The following is a 14619-nucleotide window of genomic DNA, read 5'->3' on the forward strand; positions in this document are numbered from 1 at the left end:
GGGGGGCTTACAACAGTGCCTGGAGAGATGAAGACATGCTCTATTTAAGCAGCAGGACGTCAGCATCACTAGTGTGTTTCCGACAGGGGGGTTATGGACACGCTGACCCATTACCATATATAGCACACTTGGCAACAAAAGATTTCATTTCCATAAAGTTTACAAGGAAAACAGAAGTATTTACAGACCTCGAAATAGGTGATATACCTGTACCTTTAATTCTTCATAGAATGAACTAAGTACTAAAGGTTTGCACTCTGAATGACGTTTACAGGCACAGTCCATATCACATGCTACAAACACAAGCTCTTTACTAGCATAATTTTAAACAAATCCTGACAATTTCTTTAGTTCCTATGTTTGATTTTTTTTTTTTAATGCTTATATTGTTCACCATGCAAACACAAAGCTTCAAGAGGTTATTCTTTCTAGCAGGACAGGCATAACCGTTAGGCAAAATGTGCAGTTGCCTAGGGCATTGGTTACTGTGGGATGAGATAGAATAGCAAAACCGATAGCCATGCAAAGTCAAAGAACCATTTTAAAAAATTTTTGTTACATTTGTACCCCGCACTTTCCCACTCATGGCAGGCTCAATGTGGCGGGTAATGGAGGGTTAAGTGACTTGCCCAGAGTCACAAGGAGCTGCCTGTGCCGGAAATCGAACTCAGTTCCTTAGTTCCCCAGGACCAAAGTCCACCACCCTAACCATCTAGGCCACTCCTCCACTCTTTTATCTATAGGGAGGGTGGAACGTTTTCCAATAAGTGACTCCTGGAACTTGTCTTTATTATGGATTTATAAATGAAGTAACGTTTAATATTTAAAAGGATGATTTCCAAGTGTGAATCTGGGAGGATAGCATCCATAGATAATTGGTTATTATTATTATTTTCTATAGTGCTACCAGACGCACGCAGCACTGAACACCTGACATACAGTCCCTGCTCAATAGAGCTTACAATCTATTGGGTTTAATTCTCAAAGGGGCCTTTAAGTACAGGTGTAGTAAGTGCAGAGAACATGCATAGTTTTCTAGATATAGGCCGTGAAGCCCTTGTGTTCCTTGACCTTTCCATGATGTTAGTTTAGCTGAGAGAGGAATTGGTGGTCCGATGTTCAGTTGGCTTATCTGTTTCCTTCAGGATTGTTCATTCAGAGTCCTCAGTAGTTTTGATTCTACCTTGTCTGCCCAAGCAATCCAATGTTGTGTTTCACAAGGCTCATTTCTAAACCCTTTGCTTCCCCCCCCCCTCTCCCTACAAGATCATGGTATTAGGGAATGGGAAGGGACCTGTGGTTTTTTGCAACTACATTCAAAGCAGTTTACATGGTATGTACAGGTACTTATTTGTACCTGAGGCAATGGAGGGTTAAGTGACTTGCCCAAAGTTGGGTTGAGCTGTAGTGGGAACCAAACCCGATTCCCCAGGATCAAAGTCCACTACATTAACCACTAGGCTGTTCCTCCTGCTAGGTTGATGACATCCTACTTATAGTCTATACTAGGTCATCCTGTCTTGACTACACACCATAAAACTCCTGCTTCTTGCACTATCCATTTGGCTTAACCATCATCTTAAATTAAACCCAGGAAAAGCTTTAGCTATTTGGATTATGGGGTAGGTCATTTAAACCCTCTGTATCTCCTCTTTTTGCTGGTAGTCCCATTGCACTTACTGGTATCCTCCTTTACTTGAGTGTTGTCATTGACTCACTGGTATCTTTCAAGGCACAAGTTTCTGCCTCTGTTCTGGCTTTCTTCTTAGCTCGTCATTGTGTAGGATTAATTTAAAGTTTATTTGGATTCCTGAACTCAGTACATTCTTACCTTAATTATTGTAATGCTGTTTACTGTGGTATCAGGAAATTGGACTTAAAGCATTTTCAGAGAATTCAGGTCCTGTCCTGGAGTGCCCCTTGCCAGGCGGGTTTTTGGGATGTCCACAATGAATGTACATGAAAGAGATTTGCATATAATGGAGACAGTGTATGCAGGTCAAGTTCATGCGTGTTCATTGTGAATGTCCTGGGGGCCTGGCTGGCGGGGGTGGGGGGTGGGGTGGGGGGGGTTGCGCTCTGGGACTGGGCTTGAGAAACGCAACCCTATACTGTCTATGAAAATGTTTTATTATGTATTGTGTTGACATTGAAAGTAGTATACTATGCATACTTTGTAACTCGCTATTTAGGGGTCTTACTAAAAAAACTGTTACAAAAACTTTAATTTTTGCAGAATACAGCAGCAAGATTGATTTACAGTCTGGGAAAGTATGAAAGAGCATCCCCACTGTTGAAGGAGCTACATTGACATCCTGTATCTTCGACTGAAGTTTAAGCAAGCATATATTTTATTTATTTATTTGTTACATTTGTGTCCCACATTTTCCCACCTATTTGCAGGCTCAATGTGGCTTACATAGTACCGTAGAGGCGTTCACCAATTCCGGTATGAACAAATACAGTAATGTGGTAGAATACGGTTTGTGTGTACAGACACATTAAGGAATTGTAGAGAGGAAGAGTTATTATATGTCCATTACGAGCTTTGGTTTCATTGTGTTGCAGGGTACAGGCATTTAAGTTGGGTCGGTAGGGTATGCCTTTTTGAACAGGTTAGTTTTTAATGATTTCCAGAAGTTTAGGTGATCATAAGTTGTTTTCACGGCTTTTGGTAATGCGTTCCATAGTTGTGTGCATATGTAGGAAAAGCTGGGGATGCATAGGTTGATTTGTATTTGAGTCCTTTGCAGCTTGGTTGGTGGAGATTTAGGTATGTTCGTGTTGATCCTGTTGTGTTTCTGGTTGGTAGGTCTATGAGGTCTGTTATATATCCCAGGGCTTTGCCGTAGATAATTTTATGAACCAGGGTGCAGATTTTGAAAGCAATACGTTCTTCGATTGGGATACTATAAGGTAGACTTGATTAATTATTTGGATTTCCCATCACCTTTTTCCTCAGGTAGATCGGAACCATCCGACTTTTAAGGGTGTTTGGAAGAAACCAAGCTAGAGCGTTCCCTTTTTCACCAGGGAATTAGGCTTTGGAACAGACTGCCTTTAGAAATTTGGAGAATAATATCAATTTTATTCTTTCAGGAAAGCGTTAAAGTCTTTTTTGTTTGATGAGAACGGTGTTTTTTAGTTTCAATGTATTTGATGAGAAAGATGCTTTTTTAGTTTCAATGTATTAGATATCCAACACTAATTAATGTTTTAGATGTGCAATTGATGAGAGAGATTTTTTTTTGTTTGTTTCAATATATTAGATATGCATCTGTAAATTCTCCTGTAGAAGGACTTATTGTTTGTAATCCGCTTAGAATCTCTTTTGAACTTAGCGGAATATAGCATAGCATATTTTTACTGCTGTAATGGTCTATTTCTTATGTTTGGTTTATTCTTACTGTACACCGCCTTAAGTGGATTCCTTCAAAAAGGCGGTAAATAAATCCTATTAAAATAATAAATTTGACTCCTGTGTGTCCACCAGTTCATCAGAGAAATGAGCAGATGTTCAGACTCCTAAGAACACACACTCGCTGACTGAACCATGCTGGAGATGTGAAGGGCAACTTATATAAGAGTTATAAGAGAGAAAAGAAGCACTTAGAGGAGTCCTTTTACAAAGGGGTGCTAGCGTTTTTAGCACGTGTTAAATATAGTTCTATGGGCATCTCTAGCGTTTAACGTGCCTTTGTAAAAGGAGCCCTTAACGCATGTTAGCACCCTAAGCATAATCTAAGGGCAAGTATAAATGCTATTAGCATGCAAATGCAAAAGGGCATATACGTCGGAGGGGAATGGGCAGGACTCCCTGTTACAGAATATCATAAGATACATGTGCCCTCGCCTCATTTGGGTACCTACAGTTCAGGGGCATAGCCAGACTTTGGCGGGAGGGGGGTCCAGGGCCCGAGGTGAGGGGGCACATTTTAGCCCCCCGGCGCTGCCGACCCCCCCCCCCCGCCATTGCCGCCATCACCACCAACAACTTTGACCCCCCCCCCCCCCCCCGCTGCCGTCAGACTCACAGAAACAGACGTTCTGTTTCTGTGAGTCTGATCTCCTGCAGTACAACATGCAGGACGTCAGACTCAGAAACTGAACAAAAGCCTTGCGCGGGAAGAAGAGGACCTCGGCTGGCGGGGGTTGGGGTCCTCCGCCAGCAAAGGTAGGTGGCAGGTTGATGGGCGGGTTGGCGGTGGGAGGGGGGGTCGAGAGGGTTGGCAGGGGGGTCCAGGGCCAAATCTACAGGGGCCCAGGCCCCCGTGGCCCTACGTGGCTATGCTCCTGCTACAGTTACAACAGTTCTATGGCTAGTGCCTAAGCGTAAGGTGTGCCAAAGTTGCTAGTAGTCTATAATGAAATCTGGGTGCCCAGATGCTGTTTATAGAATCCACACTCCTCATACTACATCGGCTTACTCACTTATTGAATCGCCCCCTTTCTGCTTATGCCTCTGGGATCTGTTTGCCTTGCACACAGTCAGACCGAAGAAATAAGGGTGAGTTAGCAGGATGTGTGGAGGGACGTTTTCAAAGGGACGTCCAAGTCAGAATATGGATTAACATCCCAAATGGTCGTCCATCTCACATGTATTTTGCAACAGGAAGGGTTGCTTGTTTGAAAATACATGACATGGATGTCCATGTGCCAGAGGACAACCATCATGAACAGCCATTTTACGAACCGGAATGTCCAACATACGAAAGGCAAAAAAGCAAGGACAAGGATGTCTGTCTGGCAGCATTCTTAGAAGAATGGCCAGAGAGACGTTCCTGTAGAGCAGAGGGCCAGCCTTGTGGTTAGTGCAGTGGACTTTAAACCAAGGGATCCAAGTTCAAATCCTACTTTAGCTCTTTTAGGGGTCCTTTTACAAAGGCGTGCTAATGTTTTTAGTGCACGCTAAACTAGAGATGCCCACAGGAATATATGGGCGTCTCTAGCATTTAATGTGCGCTTATTTTTAGCGCACGCAAAAACGCTAGAGCACCTTTGTAAAAGAACCCCTTATTTTGTAATTGTGAGCCCCCCAGAAACAGAAAAATATCTACTGTACCTGAATGTACACCTTAGGCTCTTAAAGGCCTCTGCTTCTGATATTCATACGCTTAGAGCTGGTCTTGGAATTCACACTGCCTCACTGGAGGAAGTCTCTCTCTGGTATACCTCTGGTTTTCAGTCAGTTCTCCTGAGGTCTCAAAAAGTGGCATGGATGGGAAAGGGTATTTGGTTGTTATCTCATTTGTATATTGCTGGTAATCTGTTATCACCTGATGCTTTGTCTGTTTTGTATGATGTTCCAGTAATAGATTCTGGCACATGGAGGGGCATCTCTAACCATATTTTGACCTTTCAAGTCTCCAATTCTATTACAACTACCCCTTCGGATTTTATCTCCTCCTGCCTCACCATTGCTTCAGGTAGTAAGAAGGCATCTCTATTATATAAAAAACATTAGAATTTGTACGTTGACACTGTCGCTCTTGCTAAAGCAGTCCTGGGAACAGGATCTAAGTTTTGATGCGTCAGAATTCGACTGGTACACCTTCTGGGTTGACTCCATGCGTCCAACTAAGTCAGCAGCGATATCCCAATCCTCATATTTTGGACTACTGGACCCCTGCTCGAGTAGCACCGATCACTAAGAGTGCTAACTTGAAGTGTTGGTCTTGTCAGGAGAAAGATGGATCCTTGGCACATATGGTCTTTTTCTGCAAAAACGTCAGAACATACTGGTGACTTATTTGGGCGAAATTGTGTCTTATTATTTTTCATCTGCCTGAGACTGCAGCAATCACCTATGAAGTTGTGATTTTGTGTGCCTCTTCTCCTACTATCTCTCTTCTTGAGTCAGATGAGAAACTGTTTAATATACTGTTAGCTGTTGCTTTGCATTTAATTGTTTCACATTGGAAAAATAATGTGCATCTGAATTATAATGAATGGTGGAACTACGTCTGTGCGATAAGAAAATATGAAGCTCTTCTTGCCCATAAACATCATAGAGTGAAGTCTGTCTTGAAGACTTGGGCTCGCTTAGACTTTTTTTGTCAGGCATCCCATAGCCCTACTTGACCTTTGCCACTAGGTATTGTCATGGAATGTTCTTATATTTACACTTAGATGCCATGGTGTGTGTGTGGTTTTTTTTTTTTTTTGGTTTGCTTTTGTGTATCCTTTTATGTTGTATTTTGAAAACCTTAATAAAAATATGATTAAAAAAAAAGAGTTAAAGTGGGGTTTAAACATGGGTCCTTTGGCTTACAGTCCACTGCACTAACCAATAGGCTGCTCCTCAGACTTGTTTCTTACTTTGCTAAGAAAACCTATAGCACCAGAAGCTGTCATAGAGCCTGGTATCGCCTTTCAGTTTCACTTTCAGGGGAGAGGGAGGGGGACAGCAACCACTGGGGAATTAATCCCTCCAGTGCTCAGCTGCTCAATCAGAGCAACTTTTTTTAAATCCTAGACATGATTGAAACAAGTCAAATTTAGGACGTCCTTTTTAGACTTGATCCTTTCTTCCCATTTGGTAATCTTTGTTGGATGTCCAGGTTCTCCCTAGTCCCACCCAAAATACACCGACAACATGCCCCCTTGCTATTTGGACGTCCTGCAGTGTTGCACGCCTCTTTTCTGCCTTTGCAAAATGGGGATTTGGACGTTTCAAGCACATGGACAGCTATTTGGGCATTTTGAGACATCCATATGCTTCAAAAATAAGCATCTTATGTTGTTAGTGCTGAAGATGAAAAAAAACACTGGTTGATTAAGCTAGCCATGAAGTTCCTATGATTGTCAAGAGCTAGTTTGATTAATACATTATGCAAATAGATATATTAAGAAAACAAATTTCTGTAGCCTAATAAAATGGCAGCTTAATAGCACATCTGAAACCGAAGGCTGCATCAGTGCAATGTAATCTATTTTGCTTACAGCATATTGGTTTAGCACGAATGAAGACCTACGAAATGTTGGCACTTGACCTGACACATTAGCTAGTATTTTTTGTGTTTTTCTTAGATACTGATCCCAAGAGACGTCCGATTCAAAGCCGGCAAAGCCTCTCTTAACAGATCCTTGTCGCAGGCTGTATTTGCTGTGTCCTAAATAGCAAGCCAACAGTTAAACATTATTCAGATTGTAATGTCCTTGAAAGTTATGAGTCATCATCTACATTTAACAGCAATATCAGCCCTGCCAACCAGATAAATCATGTTTCTCTAAAAACATGGGCAGGGATAACTTTGCAGCTGCTTTCTCCCGTGCCAGCTGACCCCATTGTTTGATCTACCTTGGTAATATCAAACACGTGGGACAGTCATAACAAACCAGAATATTTTCCTCCTGTTCACAGTAAGATCGAATACAATATGTGAACTGGCTGTATCCTATGTACTGAACTTCGAGGACAGAACAAAATAAAACGCTTTCGGCTTGGTCTGACTTTCTAAAGTTGTTCTTCTGCATCTTACTGTCAAATAATATCTCCACTACCTCTCTTGACCTCAGGATTGAGAATTGTGGTTCATCCTTTGCGCACCAGACATCAAATTTAGATGGTGAGGCATTTTGTTCATCTTAAAATATTATCTATTAGTGAGTGGTTGGAGAAAGAGCCAGAAACTTTAATGACTTCGTAATTATATAGTAAAACAAGGATATAGAAGAGCTGAGTACATCACATGAGAGAGTGCAAATCTAATCAATTAGGAGAATATAATCACAATTCATTGTATACAGAGTAATTCCTAGAGAAAGTCTAGTTATTTTTTTTTTTATTACATTTGTACCCCACACTTTCCCACTCATGGCAGGCTCAATGTGGCTTACATGGGGCAATGGAGGGTTAAGTGACTTGCCCCAGAGTCACAAGGAGCTGCCTGTGCCTGCAGTGGGAATCGAACTCAGTTCCCCATAACCAAAGTCCACCACCCTAACCACTAGGCCACTCCTCCACTGTTGCTACTATTTGAGATTCTACATGGAATGTTGCTATTCCACTAGCAACATTCCATGTAGAAGTCGGCCCTTGCAGATCACCAATGTGGCCGCGCAGGCTTCTGCTTCTGTGAGTCTGACGTCCTGCACGTACGTACGTACAGGACGTCAGACTCACAGAAACAGAAGCCTGCGCAGCCTTCTACATGGAATGTTGCTAGTGGAATAGCAACATTCCATGTAGAATCTCCAATAGTATCTATTTTATTTTTGTTACATTTGTACCCCACGCTTTCCCACTCATGACAGGCTCAATGTGGCTTGCATGGGGCAATGGAGGGTTAAGTGACTTGCCCCAGAGTCACAAGGAGCTACCTGTGCCTGAAGTGGGAATCTAACTCAGTTCCTCAGGACCAAAGTCCACCACCCTAACCATTAGGCCACTCCTCCACTGTTGCTACTATTTGAGATTCTATATGGAATGTTGCTATTCCACTAGCAACATTCCATGTAGAAGTCGGCCCTTGCAGATCACCAATGTGGCCGCGCAGGCTTCTGCTTCTGTGAGTTTGACGTCCTGCATGTCAGACTCACAGAAACAGAAGCCTGCACAGCCTTCTACATGGAATGTTGCTAGTGGAATAGCAACATTCCATGTAGAATCTCCAATAGTAGCAACATTCCATGTAGAATCTCCAATAGTATCTATTTTATTTTTGTTACATTTGTACCCTGCGCTTTCCCACTCATGGCAGACTCAATGCGGCTTATATGGGGCAATAGAGGGTTAAGTGGCTGGCTTGTCCAGCCCACGGGCCAATACCTGGCCCACCAACATCATTTTTCTGGCCTGCAGAAGCTCGATGGAAACACAGATACCTCCCACAGGATCCCTGCTTCCCTGCTGCGACATCTCTAACTGCAAGCTTGAGCTGCACAGCGCTGGAAGTTTGGGTAGGTCTTGCAGTATCAAGTTTCATATTTAATTTATGACTCCCATGTTATTGCTTCACTATAAATTGTGAATTGACTTTGTTATCAAATGTATATGTATTCTGAATATATTTTATGCATTTCTAGAAAACAGACATTAAGCTTAATTTTACCTTAAGTTTCTATCTGTATATTATGAAGAATATATTCAAAATATCAGGATTACAGAAAACGAGGAATCACATCTTATAAGCATCCTATGGACTGGGTGTGAGGCCTCCGTTGGCTCTTGGAATGTTCAGCCTTGACATACATTGAGTCTTATAAACTACCTTGTGGGCATGAAGGAGATTTCATGCCAAGACCTGTTGCTTCTTCCTCCTCAACATCAGCAAAATTCGCCCTTTCCTCTCTGAGCATACCACCAGAACTCTCGTCCATGCTCTCATTACCTCTCGCCTTGATTACTGCAACCTACTCCTCACTGGCCTCCCACTCGGCCATCTATCCCCCCTTCAATCCGTTCAGAACGCTGCTGCACGTCTTATATTCCGCCAAAACCGATATACTCATATCACCCCTCTCCTTAAATCACTTCATTGGCTTCCGATCAGATATCGCATACAATTCAAGCTCCTCCTCCTTACCTACAAATGCACTCAGTCTGCGGCTCCTCACTACCTCGCCACCCTCATCTCCCCCTATGTTCCTGCCCACAACCTCCGCTCACAGGACAAAGCCCTTCTCTCAGTACCCTTCTCCACCACTGTCAACTCCAGGCTCCGCTCATTCTGCCTTGCCTCACCCTATGCCTGGAATAATCTTCCTTTACCCATACGCCATGCCCCCTCCCTACCCATCTTCAAATCTCTGCTTAAAACTCACCTCTTCAATGCTGCCTTCGGCGCCTAACCGCTCGAGCAATATAAAATGCCCCAATCTATCCACCCTATCAGATTAACTGTTCACTCGTCCTCTAGATTGTTCACTTGTCTTTAGATTGTTCTCTTGTCTTTTAGATTGTAAGCTCTTTGAGCAGGGACTGTCCTATGTTTGAATTGTACAGCGCTGCGTAACCCTAGTAGCACTTTAGAAATGGTTGTGGTTGTTGTTGTACACAGGCTGCACATATTTTCAGTTTTACTATAGTTGGTCATCCTTCTTTTACGATTAACCCACAGTGTCTCCTCCTTACTGTCAGGCGTGCTGCAAAAATAGTGAGCCCCTGTGCCAAACAATGTTTGGTGGGCGAATAATCCTGGCCTTACCTGCGGGAGGAGATGAAGAGCAGGGCACTGGACCCACCACTGGACAGTTTCTGTTTAGAATTCATTGCCTGTATTGGTAACATCTAATAGACTCTATTCAGACTTTATGAACTCATTGAAGACTTTTTTTTAGCTAGACAAATGTTTCTTTTTAATAGCTAGGACTATATAATGTAATTTCTGGGTGATATGACCCTAGTTTCTTGTTTTGTAATCTGCAATGAACTGTTGGTATTTGCGGAACATACATTTCTGCGTAATGTATTGTGAATGGACTTAGTGCGTCCTAAAATGGGACTTTCCCAAGCGCTAAGTCTATATAATGTAATTTCTGGGTGATATGACCCTAGTTTCTTGTTTTGTAATCCGCAATGAACTGTTGGTATTTGCGGAACATACATTTCTGCATAATGTATTGTGAATGGACTTAGTGCGTCCTAAAATGGGACTTTCCCAAGCGCTAAGTCTATTTCTAGGCAGCCATAAAGTAGGCATTTTTTATTTGCTGAACTAGCTTTTAGCACACGGCCACTGAAAAAAAAAAAAAATGAACGCAGGAGCCTATACTGCCTACTGTTTAGGAGGTGCTAGGGTTCCTGTGTTAATTTCAGTGTGCTAGCTGAATACTGCTTTCACGTCTGTTCCCCGCCCATGCCACACCCCCTTCCCCAAAAACAAATATAAAAAATAAATACCACGCTGTTTAGGGCCCCTTTTACTAAGCAGAGGTAAACCCAACGCAGGCTTACTGCTTGCTAAACAGGAAGTACCGCCAGGCTACCGCAGCAGCCCAGCAGTACTTCCCACCCCTAGCTCACCATCATATCCGGCGCTACAAAAAAAATATTTATTTTTGTAGAACAGGAGTGTACCCGGCGGTAATCGGGCAGTGCTACGCGCTACCCAGTTACTGCTGGGTTAGTGCAGGAGCCCTTACCTCCACCTCAATGGGTAGCAGTAAGGGCTCCCCCCCCCCCAAATGGCTGTGTGGCAAGTGCTTTACTTGCCGCATGGCCATTTCCTGCAGGAGAGACTTCCCTTTTACCCGCTGCTGTAAAAGGGGGCCTTGACGTGCATGAAAAACGCACACTGACGCCAGCGCAGACCCACTTTTGCTGCAGCTTGATAAAAGGGGCCCTTAGTGCGGAAAGGGGGAATTACCGCAAAACGCTTTAACGTGTTCTGTTGGAAACATTTATCGGTGCCCCAAGCCGACTTTTGTAAAAGGGCCTCAGTTGCGCCTTACAGTGAATTCAGCTCTTCATTCCCTCTTCTCACTTTTTAGGTATCTTCTCTATTTCCTCTCCCCTCCCCCCCCCCCCCCCCCCCCCCCCCACAATGCAGCGGCTCTCAAAATAAAATGTTAATAAAAACATGACAGAACATTTTTAACACAAGCATAACAAGTATACTCTGCCTGAATCTTGAACCATATGGTGCTTTCTTTGAACTATATTGAATGTATAGCACTTACATATCAAAATATTTGCCTTACAGTTTTCAACACTGAATCACTTTAAGATCTGAATTGTCTGGTAAGAATAATGTGCTGTTTAGAAAAAAAAAATTAATCTCGATGTCATCTGTGAAATGTTTTCATTGCACTAAGTTGTGTAATCTCCAAGTAATCCTACTGTCTCTGCATGTTTATTTTTCAATCGATAAGACAATCGGAGCATAAAGGGCTTGATACATCCACATTTTTTGGTCTTTGGAGAGCAAATACTGAGTAATGCCCTAGGAACAATGGTAGTGAAAACAAATATTCAGGGGACTTTTGGGAAAAAGAAAATACTTCCCACACCTTAGAAAAGATATTCAGAACATGCAGGAGGAGGAGTCACCAGTGTATATGCCTTCCTATGCTTGGCCTATGACTAAGGGCTAGGCCTAAGGCCTGTACTGTCAGTTTGGTTCTCACAAGTTAGCCTACTAACTCAGCATCTTGTGTAACAATCATTGCCTTCTCAGGAGCTGAGAACTGACACTTCATAACATTTGTTTGCAGCTGAGTATGTTTTTCATATAAGGTGGATGTAACCTTGATAGTTGCTAAGGGACTCAGGACACAATGAAGCCTACCAGTATGTTGCATTTGTGAAGAGAGACAGAGAGAGGACACAAGGGTATTGTTCTATGTAATTTTTTTGCTCTGTGCCTAACTGCACGCTATACTGATAATTGACTAGCCAATGGCCACAGACTGTTCATGTGCAAACACATCAGGAGAGACTGATAGAATACATGACCAATCCATATATGGTAGAAGGCAACCTAATGGTGTCAGTTTATAGGAAATCACATGATTTATGAGAAATGGAATTTGCAGCAGTATATATGTGATGTCTGGGAGGTGTTAGCTGAGCAGTCCTTGTCTTTCAGGATGCGCATTTGCTGACTGACAACCTGCTTCAGGGAGAGAACTATAGTTTGTATTTTTTGGCTCTGTGATAATAAAGGTAATTACTGGCTGCGCCTAACGGAGTCTAAGTTCTCTTTCTTATTTTTCCAGCTGTTGGGGCTGTAGTGCTTTCTCTCCCTGTGGGGGCTAAGGGACAGAAATACATACCAGTTATTCCCAAACAAAGGGTGACAAATGTATGGATCAGCTTCCCAGTGGAGGAGGTGGAGACAAGGACTGTATCTGAATTCAAGAAAGCTTAGGACAAACACCAAGAACCTCTGAAGGAAAAGAGACTCAAAGGGCATCTTTAGTGCCTGAAATTAAATGAAAGCATATTTCTTTCCAATATTTCAGATTTTCATTTGGTGCATAAATTCCATTAACCTTTTTCAAGTTTGCAGTATATTGGAATAAATTCAAAAGAAGGGTTGAATGAGCACAGATTTGAAATGTTAATACCTACTGTTCGTGAATGATGAGATTAATAACAATTGTAATCTTGCCCCGAGCTCCGATGTGCATAGATGAGTAATTGAATCTAAAATCCAAATACTTTCAAAAGAAATTGCTTTTCAATACTGATTCAGGTTCAGTCCTTTACCGTACAGATCATAGTCCTTATACAAGATGTAACCCTTGAGCAGAGCTGGAAGTGAAAGCTTTTCAATGAATTCACGTCTCCACAGTCTTCGGAGCCCCACAAGCTGACGTATCTTCAGTCGGCACAAATGCTTCAAGGGGCGAGGATTCGCTGAAAATAGTGGGGAAACAGGAATAACATTAGTGGGCTGATGGAAAGTGGAATCAATGTCTTCTTTTGTGCCAAAATTCAGAGGCGAGCTGTTTCTGAATCCCAGAGAGTCACAGGTTTGTTACAAACAGCCAGTGGCATTCCTAGGGGCGCTGACACCCGGGGCGGATTGCCGATGCGCCCCGCCCCCCGGCGAAATAACCCCCCGGGTGCAGCGCGACCCCCCTGGCGAAAGAACCCCCCGGGTGCACGCCGCTGGGGGGGTGCTGCGCACCTGTCGGCTCTTCGTTTCCATGCTCCCTCTGCCCTGGAACAGGAAGTAACCTGTTCCGGGGTAGAGGGCGCATGAAAACGAAGAGCCGACAGGCACGCGGCACCCCCCAGCGGCGTGCACCCGGGGCGGACCACCCCCACCGCCCCCCCCCCCTTGGTATGCCACTGCAAACAGCTTTCCATAGATGGGGGGTGGATTGGGGAGAAGAGCAGTGTTAGTAGAATCTGAAGTGGTGATAAGTAATCAAGTAAATAACATTTACCACGTCTTAAAAAAAACAAATTATAAGGAGAGGTTTCTGTGATCAAACGGAGAAACCTTTATTTTCCATGCACAAAGTATCCTATCTGAAATTATGACTATATATATATAGGGGCTGATATTCACTCCGCAGTGGTCAGCGGTTTGTAAGCCATTGACAGCTGTGGGCAAAATTAAACCTGGAATTTCAGTTCTGGGTCATGTCTGGCACTGACATTGACTATCTGGGGTCAGTCGCCGACCTGGAAGTTATTTGAGAGCCAGACGATATTTAGTGCTGGCACACTTATAGCTTTGTAGGCAAAGAGGACTGCCTTACATGGGGTACTATCTGCCCAGTTAGCTATGAGGGCACCGACTCTGAATAGGGTTGGTGCTCGCATAATTGGTGGTTCCTCCTTCATTCTGCCCAAAAACCAACCTGGCACTAATTGGGCAGTGCCATGGTAGACAGAGCCAATCAGGGGCATAGCTAGACACCCAATTTGGGGCAGGATTGAGTCCCATGTAGGTGGGCATGGGAACTCAGCCCCCCCACCCAGCACTTCCTCCCCTTTTCAGGTGATCTGGCATCTCTTAATTTCAGTCCTCCAACCGCCCCCCCCCCCCGGTACCTTTTAAGTCTTTCAGTGCTGTGCCAGTAGCACTTCAGACAGGCCGACCCAGGCCCATACCCCCCCTACCTGTTACATTTGTGGAGGAAACAGCAAGCTCTCCAAAAACGCACCAGAAACCCTCTATACCCACATCTAGGTGCCCCCTTCACCCGTAAGGGCTATGG

General features: G+C 43.5%; 1 protein-coding gene across 3 annotated transcripts in view; it reads right to left on the bottom strand.

Annotated features, from left to right (window-relative positions):
- Positions 1-12502: 12502 nt before the first annotated feature.
- The window catches only part of ASB15 (ankyrin repeat and SOCS box containing 15), a 29764-nt gene continuing 27647 nt past the window's right edge, over positions 12503-14619 (bottom strand). For all 3 annotated transcript variants that reach the window (XM_030216212.1, XM_030216211.1, XM_030216210.1), the window contains one exon: positions 12503-13303. In XM_030216212.1, coding sequence (XP_030072072.1) covers positions 13125-13303 — 179 coding nt within the window. In that variant the 3' untranslated portion in view covers positions 12503-13124. The remainder of the gene's footprint in view (positions 13304-14619) is intronic.

The sequence above is a fragment of the Microcaecilia unicolor genome, chromosome 10, assembly GCF_901765095.1.
Source record: "Microcaecilia unicolor chromosome 10, aMicUni1.1, whole genome shotgun sequence".
Classification (NCBI taxonomy): Eukaryota; Metazoa; Chordata; class Amphibia; order Gymnophiona; family Siphonopidae; genus Microcaecilia; species Microcaecilia unicolor.